At 32.7% G+C, this 16,007-nt stretch overlaps 1 protein-coding gene across 2 annotated transcripts in view; it reads right to left on the bottom strand.

Moving 5' to 3' along the window:
• Positions 1-845: 845 nt before the first annotated feature.
• LOC148939282 (uncharacterized) overlaps positions 846-16,007 on the bottom strand; it is a 22,309-nt gene continuing 7,147 nt past the window's right edge. For both annotated transcript variants that reach the window (XM_089107035.1, XM_089107034.1), the window contains 2 exons: positions 3,355-3,470; positions 846-1,210 (listed from right to left, as the gene is read on the bottom strand). In XM_089107035.1, coding sequence (XP_088963161.1) covers positions 1,021-1,210; positions 3,355-3,470 — 306 coding nt within the window. In that variant the 3' untranslated portion in view covers positions 846-1,020. The remainder of the gene's footprint in view (positions 1,211-3,354; positions 3,471-16,007) is intronic.

Consider the following 16,007-nt stretch of genomic DNA (forward strand, 5'->3'; position numbering starts at 1 on the left):
TCAACTGAAAGTAAGGAGCAACATGAAAACTTAAAACGAACAAAAAAATATAAGCTATATGATTGGGTTCACCTTTTAGTCAATGCCTCGCTCTTTAAGCCAAAGATTTCTTAGTACTTTCAAAAGAGCTATTTGTTCTAATTAAAGGCCTTTGTGATTAAGGGGTCATTTTTAAAGAATTGGAACAAAATCTCGTTTACTTATTCAATGACGGTAAACCAAAATAAAAGCTGCATTAACTAAAAAAAGATCAGAAATTAAATAAAAAAAAACAAGTTTTTTTAACTGAAAGTAAGGAGCGACATTACAACTTGAAACGAACAGAAAATATTCCGTGTATGAAAGGGGTTGTCCCCTCCTCAACGCCTTGCTCTTTACGCTAAAGTTTGACTCTGTCTTACAACTTTATTTTTTAAAACAATAAAAAACTCACGAAGCAACCCACCAGATCAGAGTGGAGGGCTAGAAGAAATTTCCTTAAGGCTCATTGCAGTTACGAAAATAATTTATCAAGTAAAATGTCACTTCTCTTGAGTAACATAAACTAACTACAAAAGAAGCCCACAATCAACACACCGCATATACATGAAAGCATAAAAAGAACTAAGAGTCCTGAAAAAAATTATTATAGAATGTGTATGTAAAAAAAATTAACTCTGGTATCATCCAGGAACTTTAGCAGGAGAGTCAGAGTAGATCATAGCAAAGGACTGACAGTCTTTTCAAAAAACTTAGTGACAATTGTAATTAATTATAATTAAATTAATGTTCACAGTTGAGGAAAATCAAGAAATGAAAAAAATCATTTAAAACTTAAAATTAGAAATGAAAAATTAGGTTGATGAGAGTGCTTGTATTGAAGAAAAACCTGAAATTTGACAAAATCATTTGAAAAAACGCAATAGTACACTTATGTTTGCTTTTGACATTACGGTAATGTTTGATTTTGCAGTCTTACGTTACTGACTTCTGAAGGAAAACACTTAAACAAAGCTTTATGGAATGAACCATCGGATTAACTTATTCAATATTATACTTTTGCTTAAAGAAATTAAAACATTTATCAATTTCCTTGTAAGAAGTGTCTGCAGTAGAGGAAACAATCTCTTCTTCTGCCTCCCTGATTGTATCTTGTATGATTTTCTCTTCCTCCCCAAAAGCAACTTCGAGTGAAACGTCAGTAAAACTTCTTGGTGGTGAACGAGTTTTGCTAAAAATAAAACTAGGTTATAAAGGCATTAATATGTGTTTATTTTCAACTATACAACACTAAACTGACAAATAAAAATATAGCCGATGAAAACCCCATCTATTTTATCTAAAAATGGTTTGCTACAATGATTTTTACCACCAAGTCTGAGATAAAAAATTTTATTCGCAAGTACAAAGTTGCCACTTCACTTCCTGAAACTAATTACCATGCCAGCAAAGAATTGCTGTCTTCAAAACTGTCTTTTAGTGTTTCTAAACTTACAAAAAAGAGTTGTATCAGCCTCCATATTTGCTGGGGGTTCCGTTCTCACTGAGGATGACTTTTTTATTCCTAGTTAAAAAGTAAGAAAATTTAAGAAGGAGGAAAGAGGTTATAAAGAAGGAGCGTAATTCAAAAATTAAGTATGTGCTGGCAAACTGGATATCTCCATGAGCGAGATCCATTCTAAATATATTTTTTTTCCATTTTGGTCAACCCGTCAGGACTTACTAGAATAAATAAGGGGGAGAAAGTAAGGAGAGAATGAGGTCCTCATCCTCTTACAAAAATCATCAATAATCCGACAGTGTGAATGAAATGGACCATTTCAGGAACGCGACGATTATCCCTTCAATTGACCGAGGAGGGTTAATCACGAGAGTCGATATTTGAGCAGGGAAAAAATCTCAAGCTTCCTTCTACCTTATGTCGATTTTAAGAATGGAGAGAATGAGTTCTTCTTAAAGACTAGACACGTGGCTGAAGCAAATGTTCAGGTCATGGGAAAAACCTCAAGTGTGCGTGACTTAGCTGATGCTCAGATTGAGACTAGATCTCCAGTGAGGCGTAATCCTTCCCAACTGCAACGTCTGGGAGATTCCTTTCCCTTTTATCAGTGGATACATGTTCTTCTCATACCTCCAGTCAGTAGCCCTTTACCCTACTCTCACCCTCAGTTCGTACATGCAATAGACCCCTATTAGGCTATTCTTTGGTGGACAAAATACCAATGGCAAACAAAGTCATTCCCCGCCACAATTGATGGTAGTTCCCATGCTAATTTTGAACCCTGCCATCGGGGAAAATTTTATTCTTCTTCAGATCAGTAGTTGCTGTCACTGATTGAGGCTAACAGGCCACTGGATACAGACCTTTTGGACACCTAATGGCGTTCCATACACCAGAGCAACACATCGTTGTCTTTCTCGATAAAAAAAATAGAGAGTAAGAGGAAATTTGAACAACCGCAATACTAGAGCTGCTTCCTGTGATAATTGTTCCTCATCTGAGTAGAAACTCTCCCTGGCATCTCCGATAACCTTGTTTGGAATACTCCGGGGAGAAGGTGAAGGAAAGAAAGAAACGGGGCGAAAGTGACAGGGGAATATAACGGTTTTTTTTTATTTTGTAGTGGCGTGATTTGGTGAATAGTTGACTTACCACAAAAATTTTTGTGCGATTTTTCAGGAACTATCACTAACAGCACGGGTGAATTGAGCCACGCCACTACATGAGGTCGATTTTTATTACTGTGTGGTAAACACTATATGAAGTCACTTTCTACAAACAGAATTACTAAATATCATTTTCTTTCAATTTGTGCGGTTTCTTTTAGTCTTCAAGTCAGCTCTCAAGTCGTCTCTATTCATTGTAGTCAATAATTAAAGCAGAAGTTTCTCCGTATATGCGTATATGGACACTTTTATCACAGACAGGTCAGGAATAAGGTATTATCTGTTGGTATGACAGCTTTGGATTTTACAAATATAAACTCTTGAGACTTGGTATTTTCCATTAGGGAGGATTCCAAGGTTTCCTTATCGGAAATTCAGAGGGGTATTTTAGCATGGAAAGAGGAAATTTATTTCCTCTTTCCATGCTAATAATATATATATATATATATATATATATATATATATATATATATATATATATATATATATATATATATATATATATATATATATATATATATATATATATATATATATATATATATATATATATATATATATATATATATATATATATATATATATATATATATATATTTGTTTTTTATTGGTAAGGAAAAAACTGCAATGGCAAAATATATAAAATTATTTATTTTGCTAACCAAATTTTAGATCGTGTAGATTAAGGGCTAAATAAATCAATCATACCATCGTATGGTGCGGAGCTTGCACTCTTTTCTGCTTGGCAAACTATCCAGAAAAAAGGGCACATAGTCAGTTTCATCGCATCCTTCATCGGAATCTTCGGTATCAAAACGTATGTTCTGAGATAAAAGTAAGGTAAAAAATTCAGAACACTCAAAAACAATCATTTTGGGTTAAAAAATAAGCCTTAACTTCATGGATATTCAGTTGACAAAAGTTCATTTATTCTCTTTGTTTTCTAAGCAAATTAGCTTTGGAAGACACTTAAAAGCATGATTTATTAAGAGCATTAGCGTCAATTTTCTTGGAGTGGCTTTAGATTTCGAATGGTAGTTAATCTAATTTTTAATATTTAGATTCTTCATGAAAAATTGCCACAAATAAGCGTAGTGCTACGGCTTCCTTGCGTTTACCACTGCTAAATTTACTACTACTGCTACTAAACTACTCTAACTACTACTTCAATTGCAAAACCTTGTAAGGCAAAACACTATTTACAACACCTTATTTGAATATTAAGGTGAAAAGGGCGCCAAAAGAGAGTTAAAAGCATACATCTGTATTATTTTTGGAACGGCTTAACATTTCAAGGTTAAACTACCCGGGCATCAGGAAAGGGATGTTCAACTGACCAAAAGGCAAGATATACATGCTACTACCGCCACAGGTACAGCTACCACTACTGTTACTATACTAATAAAACAATAACAACTACTTCTCACACTGCTCCCACAACTACTATGATACTAGTTCTATCAATGTAGTACTATATCTACATTGACATAGTCAAGTATATCATATGTCTACATTATACCACTATCAGGTCTATGAAGGTAAAATTTCAGAGAAAATTTATGGCAAATTCAAACTAACAGAAGAACTATGTGCATTTAGTTTGTAAAAATAGTGTATCTGAAGAATTGATTTGTGTATGAAGTTGGAAGTCTTAGAGAATGCTCAAAGGAAAAGATCAGTTGACCAACAGGCAGCATGTGCGCACTGCTACTAATATTACAACCACTGACACATTTACTAGTTCTACTACTGCTATTACTATTGCTCAGACTACTACTTCTATCGCAACTTCTTCTAAAGCTATGGGCATTAAGATGAAAATTTCAAGAAGTACATGAATATACAGGTTATCAAAAAGACATCGACAATGTCACAGCAATGGGTAATTGTTTTAAGTTGAATGTTAATACCACTATTGTGACTGCTATTACAACTACATATGGATATTAAGGTGATACTTTCAGATACTTTTTAGGGGATAAGTAAACTGAATCACAACACGCCATTCATATACACGTTGTTAAAAAGACAAATCAGCAATATCTTAGGAACAGTTTTGTGTGTGAAATTAAAACATACAAGGCTTGTTGTGGAGGGTGTTAAACTAACCAAAGGACAATATTTGCATCATAATGCTACTACTTCCACCAGGGGCACCCTGAGGCTCATTTTATGGGGTGGGGGGACGATCTTCGTAAATTTTACCGAATCGCTATCTGATTTATGCGGAATTTTCTTTAGAAATCAAGAATTTTGCTAAATTTCAGCTTATTTTGCAAAATATCTGGCGAAATTTTCACCTTCGGCGAAAATTCTACCAAATGCCAAAAAAGTTAGGGGGTGGCGCGCCCCTCCTATCCCCCCCCCTCAAGACGCCCCTAACTTCCAGTCCTACAACTAATACTACTGCTGCTATTATCATTACTGCTAAAACTACTACTGCTACTAAGACTCAGGCTACTACTATTAATTCTACTGCTACTACTACTACTGTTATTACAATAATTACTGGTACTACTATTACTACTGCTTCTAAACCTAAGGGTATTAATGCGAAAATTTTGGGAAATATTGAAACTTTATTGAACTAAATCAAAACACACTATGCCTACATATGTTGTCAAGAGGACGTGTCAGAAATGCTTCAGTAATGGATGGAGGTATTAAGTAGAAACTTTCATCGTGTGTTGAAGGAGATGTTGAAAAAAAACCTAAGGTGCTATGTGCACACTGCTAAGAATGCAACTGCTGCTACTACAATTATTGCTACTACATAAGAAAAGGTTATAAATGTTAAGCTTTCAAGGAATATTTCAGTGGATATTGAACTAAGTCCAACAAACTATGATCATGTAGATTGTCAAAAGGGTGACAAAGAAATGTCATGATAATGGCTTACATTATTAAGTTAGATCTTTCGGGGTAAGTATTGGCGGATTTTGAACTAGCCAGAAGATACTGTGTGTATATATTTAATGCTGCTTCTACGGTTACAATAACTAACGACACTAATTGCATTAAGTTGAAACTTTAAGGGGACGTTTAGGGGGAGTTTCAATTAGCCGAAAAAACTATATGCATACAGGTATTAAAAGGGCATTTAAGCAATATAGATCATCTAAGAACATAGGTAGTGCTGCTCTATCATAGCTAGTAATATCATTCATATTTTGAAGGAGCTGATTATATTGGATAATAAAAGTTTTAGTGCTTCTTAAAGAGTCAAAAGTGATTGGAGAGCAATCAGCCCTCCTCTTTAGCTCTAAATTTTTCAAATACTTCAGTAGCAAGAGAGGTGCTGATTCTGAATATACATGCACTTTCACAAGCCTGAGGCATGGATATGTGTGTAGTTTAACCGGTATATTGGCTTACCAGGGTCATTCATCTATTACTAGGAACGGTACATTGGCTTAGCAGACGGGTTTTTTATGAGGTAACACGCATTTTTTTGGGGTCAGACGGTGAGAGAGAGTGGAGGTTACACTAGCTTGATTAGTGGTTGGATTCTTACATAAAGTGTAATTTTCACTATAGTTCGAATTAGTAGTATACTTGAATTCAGATAAATAGTATTTTATTTGAGAGGATATTAGTAGAGAAAAAAAAATGAGTGGTGCATTTACATTATAGAAGATTAGTGATGGAACCGACAGCAGCAGCAGCAATGATATACGAGTACCCAATGTAGCTGTGGAAATAACCGCTGGCTGTAGACTATGCCTTGAATGGGATTTCCTAAGAAGAGTTTTTGATGCAAAACGTCACCTATGAAAAGATTCTTTTAAAAGAAACACTTCAAATTGAAAAAAAAACATAAGCAAATAATCTTAATAAAGTTTAATCTCTTCCAAAAGAAACTTAAAAAGTAAACAAATTCAACCCATTTCTCACTGGCGAATTCCTACGATATTTTTGGGTATATAAAAAATATAATTTCCCATTCATGCTAAACTTTGATTGAACAAATATTAGACAAATCTACTGCACTTATACAAGTAGAATTATCTGGCAAGATTTCTGTTTCAAGAGGTTTATCCGATATTGGAATGCAGTTTTTAGAATGTGCCATTGAAGATGTATCGCTTGTGGAACTTATCTATAGCCTCAGCTTCTTTACAGGGCTTCTGTCTTCTTCATTACCACCTGTCGTTCCTTTTTCAACCGACCACTTCGTTTCCGTAGCCTCAGAGTTTCTATGTTTTATTGTCAGCTTTTGATGGGTTTTCCGGGTTTTCTTTTCTACTTTTCCTATAAGTGCTTCATCTTTCACATCAAGTGGAATTTCCGAAACTCTTCCAGATGTTGACAAGAACTTGTTGTTTTTGTTTTTAATTTGTGTGTGAATGACGTTTGTCTTATCTTTAATGTATGTCTGACAAGTTTGTTTCTTTTTCAGGCTAGAAAACTTGGGGGAATGTGTATCACTTGCATTACTTAAAGAACCAAATTCTACTCTTTGCTTTTCCGTCTTTGGTTCGCTTATTTCACACTTGGAATGAAAGTCCAATTCGACATAATGAGGATGTAAAGATCATGATGACAGCAGAGCACGGGACTTTAACTCACTTTCTGTTAGTTTGTTTATCACTACTGTAGAAGACTTCAATTGTCTCCGAATTCCAAGTATTTCAGCGAGGCTAATGAAACATCTTTCTGTCATTTTTTATTTCCTGAAATGGAAATTAAATTTAAGTTAATAAAGATTGTTAACTTTAAGAGCAGCAGTTTATATCCCTACTGACTTCCCTTCATGGCATATAGTAATTTGATACAAAAAGTTGAAAATTACTAGGCTGATCTTCAGTTGAAAGGGAGGAACAGATCTTTACAATACAAATTAATATAAGCAATAATTCAAAAGGAGCCTTGTTTACCCACAGATAGGATAAATGATGCTAGAAAAGGTTATCATGGTATGCTGAGAAGTGCTACAATGATTCGAACATTTTAAAAAGTTACAATTTGAAAAAGTTCAAATAGTTTAATGTTGGGATAACTTGTACCAAAGCCAATTCCAAAGTAGTGAATAAAATAAGCTCAGAAATAGGAGTCACACAAAAAGAACAAAATAAGACTTTGGCATAATACAATGAATTTATTGGTAAGGTTTGGGTTGAACCAAAAGTCCCTGCATAAATCTACGAAGTGGAGGCTTCTCCAACATAACCAAGCAGGATTTATTTTATTATGGCATTAACTTTGAAGGAGAAACAAACTCGGTAATTGCTAGAAGTTGTAGATAAATTGTCACCAGCCTTTTTTTTTCCGACTGAAAGTAAGGAACAACACTAATATTTTTTCAAACAGTTCATGGTAACGAACGGTAAAGGCGAAGCTAGTTTTTTTTTCCAAGTGAAAGTAAGGAACAACACTAATATTTTTTCAAACAGTTCGTGGTAACGAACTGTAAGTAAGGAGCGACTATTTTTTTTTCCAACTGAAAGTAAGGAACAACACTCATATTTTTTCAAACAGTTCATGGTAACGAACTGTAAGTAAGGAGCGACACGGTTCAATAGAAACCGAAACTCTAAAAACCGGAATTTCGATACCCATGGATACATCAATAGAATCATATTTTTATGCTGATTTCAAATATATAAGTGATTTCAAATCATTAAATTTAGTTTTACCAATCAAAAGTTATGCGCCTGAGAAGATTTTCAATATTTTTTAATAAAGGAGGAAACTCCCCCTAAAAGTCATAGAACTTTAATCAAAATCATACCGTCCGATTCAGCGTATGAGAAAACCCTACTTCGGAAGTTTCAAGCTTCTATCTGCAAAAGTGTGGAATTAATTTCTTGAAGTAATTGATACTTAATGAAGAAATTATCTGCAAAGTGGCAACTAGTTAAAAAGATAAAAACTTGTAAAACTTAAAAAAATAAATAATATATTCATTAACAAATGTTTAAAAACAACATAAAAAGGGGGAACAACATAAAATATGGAAAAAAAGAAGAAAAAAAAGAAAAACGAGCTGTTTCCTTTATCACATAAGAGATAAGAGATAAGATAAAATTTATGTACAAATTAAAAAATGTTCCCCAAAATTTTTAAGATAGTACATTTTTATAAATATAAAAAAGTATTTTCTGTAAAGTTATGCATAGCGATATTTGTTTTTTTTTCTTCTAAAAGACTTACAAAATCAAAATTAAATTGCACTAGAAAATGCGTCTTCGTGGTAAGGAACTGTAAGTAAGGAGCGACACGGCTCAATAGTAACCGAAACTCTAAAAACCAATTAATAGCTTGCTCGCATGCTGTTACAAAACTCCTGGTTAATACAAAAATCACGAAGACTAAAAGCTGTAGTGGATTAAATAAAAAAAAAACTAGTTTTTTTTCCAACTGAAAGTAAGGAACAACACTAATATTTTTTCAAACAGTTCATGGTAACGAACTGTAATAATATGAGTGAACAAGTTGAGTTAGAAATATCCTTTTATTGCAACTGTTCTATTTGTAAAGGACATTTTCATGATTTTGAACATTCTCATGAACCTACTGCATGTTTAGACAGCATAGAGGCAGAAACAGATGAGAAGAATCTGGAGGAAATGAGAAGAAAAATTATATGTGACATGGAGAGAAATTTATACCGGTTGCAAGTATGTTCACATAAAAGAAGGATTGATATGATGGAAAAGGAAGATCAAAAGAAGAGACTGGAAAAAGAGGGCTTTCTCTATAGTGTAAAAGACAGCAGTGAAAACCAATGAAAAATGTATATAAAGCAAGATATAACTCTGATTATTATGATGATTATGTTCTAAGAGAAGAGAAAAAGTGGCCCTTTAAGAGACAACATAAGAGGTCATTCTACGAAAAGGATTTTAAACAACGGAAACCATGGTGGAAGAGTTCTCATATATGATTTAACGTTAAATCTAATTGTTAATATGTATAATGAGTTTAATATTATAATCATGCAATAAATTTGTTTGTATTATTTTAATTTTCATATACTTTAATTTGATGTTTAACCTTTTTTCAATTCGTGTCATATTCTATGGCGGTCTCAGAATAACGTGGTCCTATGCTCGTACGCAAATAGCATGGTCCTCTTTAAGGATATCGAATTAACATGAAAAAAAAATGAAACTATCTTTTTTTATCATGAACTGTTTAGAGACCAATTGCGTATTCAAGAGTTGACTTCGAGAAGGAAATTGTTACTTACTAAAAATTTTTTTCATAATTTCTTGAATTTAATTTCTACGTCGTATATCTAACTCGTGAAAACAAAAAAGAGTTTGTAACTTAATTAGGATTCTCTCATAATTTCTGGAAATTTAATTTCTACATCGTATATCTAACTCGTGAAAACAATAAAGAGTTTGTTACTTACTTAGAATTTTGTCATAATTTCTTGAACGAAATGTATTTCAAGAAAGAAATTGTTACTTACTGAGAATTTTTTCGTAATTTCTTGAATTAGATTTCTACATCGTGTATCTAAGTTGTTTAAACAATAAAGAGTTTGTTACTTACTTAGAATTTTTTAATATGTTCATGAATGAAATGTCTTTGTTTATTCAGCACGTGAATTCAAGAAAGAATTTGTTACTTACTTACAAATATTTTCATAATTTATTTAATGAAATTTCTGTATTGTGTATCCAAGAGTTGACTTCAATAAAGAATTTGTTACTTACTTACTTACAATTTTTTCATAGTTTCTTAAATGAAGTTTCTGCATTGTGTATCCGAGAGGTGACTTCAGGAAAGAGTTTGTTACTTGCTTACAATAGAACTATTCTAAAGAATAAAGACAGGTTAAGCTTAAAGATATTTATTGATTAAACGTATTAACAGATTTTGTTTTTCGAGAAAAAAAAACACAACAACAAATGTTTACATAAAAAATAGTACTTAGAATTCACTCTTAAACATCCACAAACGATGGTCTCATGATATAGAATAGTTTTTACCATGTCTTATGGATTTATCACGATCAGGTATGTTCTTAGGTATCCACTGTGCGAAGAACCTAACCTTGTCTTCAGGACGGTGATAACGCCCTTCAAATTTAGGACACTTAAACTCTTCTAGATTGAAAAGTGGAATCCTAGGGTCACACTTTTGAATTAAAAATTTATCTGTAGGTACATTGCCCTTTACGTAGAGTGCTTCAACCCCGAAAAAGCTGCAAATTTCACCGACTTTCTCCTGAACATTTCTGAGTTCCCGACCACCATTATTAAGTGGTGTAATCACTCTCGTAAAGTCCCAACCTGTTCATTTAAGGTAATGTAGTATTCCACAAGCTTTTATCATACTCAAACATATTATAGTTCACTATCCAATGATAACAATTAATTTCTTCGTGTTCCACAGCCAATAATAAAAATGCATATTTAAATATAACACCACAAGATGATTTTTTCAAACTGATAAATTCTGTGTCATACAGTCCTATCATCTTGGAAGTTATTAATGTAGTTTTTAAGGAGAAAAATACTTCATCAAACTTTTATATCTTCACTCAAGGTTGAATGGAGTTATGGCTAGGTTGATGTGTCCTAAAACCATCTGAATTCATTGTGGGGAGGAGTTATAAAACCCCTGGAAGTCATTGCGGGGAGGAGTCATTGAACTCTCGGTAACTGATAAATTCGTTAAACTTCCCAAAAAATCACACGGAATATCCTCGCTTTTTGAACGAACACCATGTAAAGAAAAAATCAAACGGAATAAAACAACAGAGCCCCTCAAACCCCGTAAAGCTATTTTAAAAGGTATAACAATTATTTATTTAACAGAAATCCTCGCTTTCAATTGAACGTAAAAAATATAATAATTATTTTTTTAAAATAAATACTCGCTTTTTTAACCAACACCATTTAAAGAAAAAAACACACGAAAAAAAAAAAACGACAGAGTCCCTCAAACCCCGTAAAGCTATTTTAAAAGGTATAACAATTATTTATTTAACAGAAATCCTCGCTTTCAATTTAACATAAAAAAATATAATAATTATTTATTTAACAGAAATCCTCGTTTTTTGAACGAACACCATGTAAAGAAAAAATCAAACGGAAAAAAACGACAGAGTCCTTCAAACTCCGTAAAGTTATTTTAAAAGGTATAACAATTATTTATTTAACCGAAATCCTCGCTTTCAATTGAACAGAAAAAATATAAGAATTATTTATTTAACAGAAATCCTCGCTTTTTGAACGAACACCATGTAAAGAAAAAATCACACAGAAAAAAACGACAGAGTCCCTCAAACTCCGTAAACGCTAAATAAATCATCGTAAGAGAGAATAACTTTTTTCCTCCATCCATATCAACAATTATAGTGCAATTAAAATGTCGGAGGGTCCTTTTTAGAGCCGTTTTATAGATTATTAAAAAACATTCTTCCTATGTTAATATATCTTATCGGAGATAGACATCCTGTTACAAGAACCTCACTTAAAATTCAAATTATACCTGTCGAGCGGATTAAAATTCAAGTGTAGTGATGAGTAATTTGATAAGTGCCGGATATGCAAAAAAGCTTAGTGTAAAAATATATAGCAGTTTAAGAATGGCTGTCAACGGTGAAAAAGTGAATTGTCTGTTTTTATATAGTTAGTTTGTTTAAAGGAATATTGGATTATTGCACGAACTGTTTGAAAAAATATTAGTGTTGTTCCTTACTTTCAGTTGGAAAAAAAACTAGTCGCTCCTTACTTACAGTTCGTTACCACGAACTGTTTGAAAAAATATTAGTTTTGTTCCTTACTTTCAGTTGGAAAAAAACAAACTAGTTTTTTTTTTATTTAATCCACTACAGCTTTTAGTCTTCGCGATTTTTGTATTAACCAGGAGTTTTGTAACAGCATGCGAGCAAGCTATTAATTGGTTTTTAGAGTTTCGGTTACTATTGAGCCGTGTCGCTCCTTACTTACAGTTCCTTACAACGAATACAATAAAAAAAAACAAAAAAAACACGCATTTTCTAGTGCAATTTAATTTTGATTTTGTAAGTCTTTTAGAAGAAAAAAAAACAAATATCGCTATGCATAACTTTACAGAAAATACTTTTTTATATTTATAAAAATGTACTATCTTAAAAATTTTGGGGAACATTTTTTAATTTGTACATAAATTTTATCTTATCTCTTATCTCTTATGTGATAAAGGAAACAGCTCGTTTTTCTTTTTTTCTTCTTTTTTTTCCATATCCCCTTTTTATGTTGTTTTTAAACATTTGTTAATGAATATATTATTTATTTTTTTCAGTTTTACCAGTTTTTATCTTTTTAACTAGTTGCCATTTTGCAGATAATTTCTTCATTAAGTATCAATTACTTCAAGAAATTAATTCCACACTTTCGCAGATAGGAGCTTGAAACTTCCGAAGTAGGGTTTTCTCATACGCTGAATCGGACGGTATGATTTTGATTAAAGTTCTATGACTTTTAGGGGGAGTTCCCTCCTTTATTCAAAAATATTGCAAATCTTCTCAGGCACATAACTTTTGATTGGTAAAACTAAATTTAATGATTTGAAATCACTTATATATTTAAAATCAGCATAAAAATATGATTCTATTGATGTATCCATGGGTATCAAAATTCCGTTTTTAGAATTTCGGTTACTATTTAACCGTGTCACGCCTTACTTACAGATCGTTACCACGAACTGTTTGAAAAAATATTAGTGTTGTTCCTTACTTTCAGTTGGAAAAAAAACTAGTCGCTCCTTACTTACAGTTCGTTACCAAGAACTGTTTGAAAAAATATTAGTGTTGTTCCTTACTTTCAGTTGTAAAAAAAACTAGTTTCGCCTTTACACTTCGTTACCACGAACTCTTTGAAAAAATATTAGTGTTGTTCCTTACTTTCAGTTGGAAAAAAAGAAAAGAAAAAAGGCTGGTGACAATTTATCTACAAGTTCTAGCAATTACCGAGTTTGTTTCTCCTTCAAAGTTAATGCCATAATAAAATAAATCCTGCTTGGTTATGTTGGAGAAGCCTCCACTTCGTAGATTTATGCAGGGACTTTTGGTTCAACCCAAACCTTACCAATAAATTCATTGTATTATGCCAAAGTCTTATTTTGTTCTTTTTGTGTGACTCCTATTTCTGAGCTTATTTTATTCACTACTTTGGAATTGGCTTTGGTACTAGTTATCCCAACATTAAACTATTTGAACTTTTTCAAATTGTAACTTTTTAAAATGTTCGAATCATTGTAGCACTTCTCAGCATACCATGATAACCATTTCTAGCATCATTTATCCTATCTGTGGGTAAACAAGGCTCCTTTTGAATTATTGCTTATATTAATTTGTATTGTAAAGATCTGTTCCTCCCTTTCAACTGAAGATCAGCCTAGTAATTTTCAACTTTCTATATCAAATGGTTATCTACCATGAAGGGAAGTCAGTAGGGATATAAACTGCTGCTCTTAAAGTTAACAATCTTTATTAACTTAAATTTAATTTCCATTTCAGGAAATAAAAAATGACAGAAAGATGTTTCATTAGCCTCGCTGAAATACCTGGAATTCGAAGACAATTGAAGTCCTCTTCAGTAGTGATAAACAAACTAACAGAAAGTGAGTTAAAGTCCTGTGCTCTGCTGGCATCAGGATCTTTAAATCCTCGTTATGACAAATTGGACTTTCATTCCAAGTGTGAAATAAGCGAACCAAAGAAGAAAAAGCAAAGAGTAGAATATGGTTCATTAAGTAATGCAAGTGATACACATTCCCCCAAGTTTTCTAGCCTGAAAAAGAAACAAACTTGTCAGACATACATTAAAGGTAAGACAAATGTCATTCAGACACAAATTAGAAACAAAAACAACAAGTTCTTGTCAACATCTAGAAGAGTTTCGGAAATTCCACCTGATGTAAAAGATGAAGCACTTATAGGAAAAGTGGAAAAGAAAACATGAAAAACCCAGCAAAAGCTGAAAAGAAAACTTAGAAACTCTGAGGCTACGGAAACGAAGTGGTCGGTTGAAAAAGGAAAGACAGGTGGTAATGAAGAAGACAGAAGCGCTGTAAAGAAGCTGAGGCTTAAAATAAGTTCCACAAGCGATACATCTTCAATGGCACATTCTAAAAACTGCATTCCAATATCGGATAAGCCTCTTGAAACAGATATCTTGCCAGATAATTCTACTTGTATAAGTGAAGTAGATTTGTCTAATATTTTTTCAATCAAAGTTTAGGATGAATGGGAAATTATATTTTTTATATACCCAAAAATATTGTAGGAATTTGCCAGTGAGAAATGGGTTGAATTTGTTTACTTTTTAAGTTTCTTTTGGAAGATATTAAACTTTGTTAAGATTATTTGCTTATGGTTTCTTTTTTCAATTTGAAGTGTTTCTTTTAAAAGAATCTTTTCATAGGTGACGTTTTGCATCAAAAACTCTTCTTAGGAAATCCCATTCAAGGCATAGTCTACAGCCAGCGGTTATTTCCACAGCTACATTGGCTACTCGTATATCATTGCTGCTGCTGCTGTCGGTTCCATCATTAATCTCCAATAGTGTAAATACACCACTAATTTTTTTTTCTCCACTAATATCCTCTCAAATAAACTACTCTTTTACTGAATTCAATTCTCTTACTAATATGAACTACAATGAAAATTACTCCTTATATCCGAATCCAACTAACAATCAAGTTAGTGTGACCACCACTCTCTCTCTGTTTGACCCCAAAAAAATGCGTGTTACCTCATAAAAAACCCGTCTGCTAAGCCAATGTACCGTTCCAAGTAATAGATGAATGACCCTGGTAAGCCAAAATACCGGTTAAAATGCACACATATCCATGCCTCAGGCTTGTGAAAGTGCAAGTATATTCAGAATCAGCACCTCTCTTACTACTTACTTCTAATCAAAATTCTTAGACAGTCATTTTTTCAGCATAGCTGAACGGTCTAGTAACTATATCTCTAGGGCTATCAGGTAGGTCAACCCCCAGAGTTATATAATTTGCCTATTATGCTTGGAAGCCAAATGTTGCTTTAAAATTAAGATTCAACATATTCTTTTAATTTTCGCTGAAAAAAACTATGTCAATATAAAACGAACCGAAATTAACCCACAAACTTTTTCCGCAAAATTAGTTTTTTCAAAAAAAGTAAAGAGCTTCATTAAACAAAAAATAAGCAAAAATAGAATAAAATAATCTACCAAGCATAAAACTACCGCAAATCAGCACCAATAAATAAATGAAACCACATACAACCTGGACCAATAAATAAAAAAGCGTAATTAAAAGCGTAAAAAAGCCTAATTCTAGTTTAAGGTAATTTATTTAAGGGGTTGACTGATGGAAATGAAGAACACATAAATGTGATTTGTAAAATTGTGAAAGTGAGAATCGCAATTGCC

Source organism: Artemia sp. Qi Xiang Cuo, chromosome 21, assembly GCF_049724085.1.
Source record: "Artemia sp. Qi Xiang Cuo chromosome 21, ASM4972408v1, whole genome shotgun sequence".
Classification (NCBI taxonomy): Eukaryota; Metazoa; Arthropoda; class Branchiopoda; order Anostraca; family Artemiidae; genus Artemia; species Artemia sp. Qi Xiang Cuo.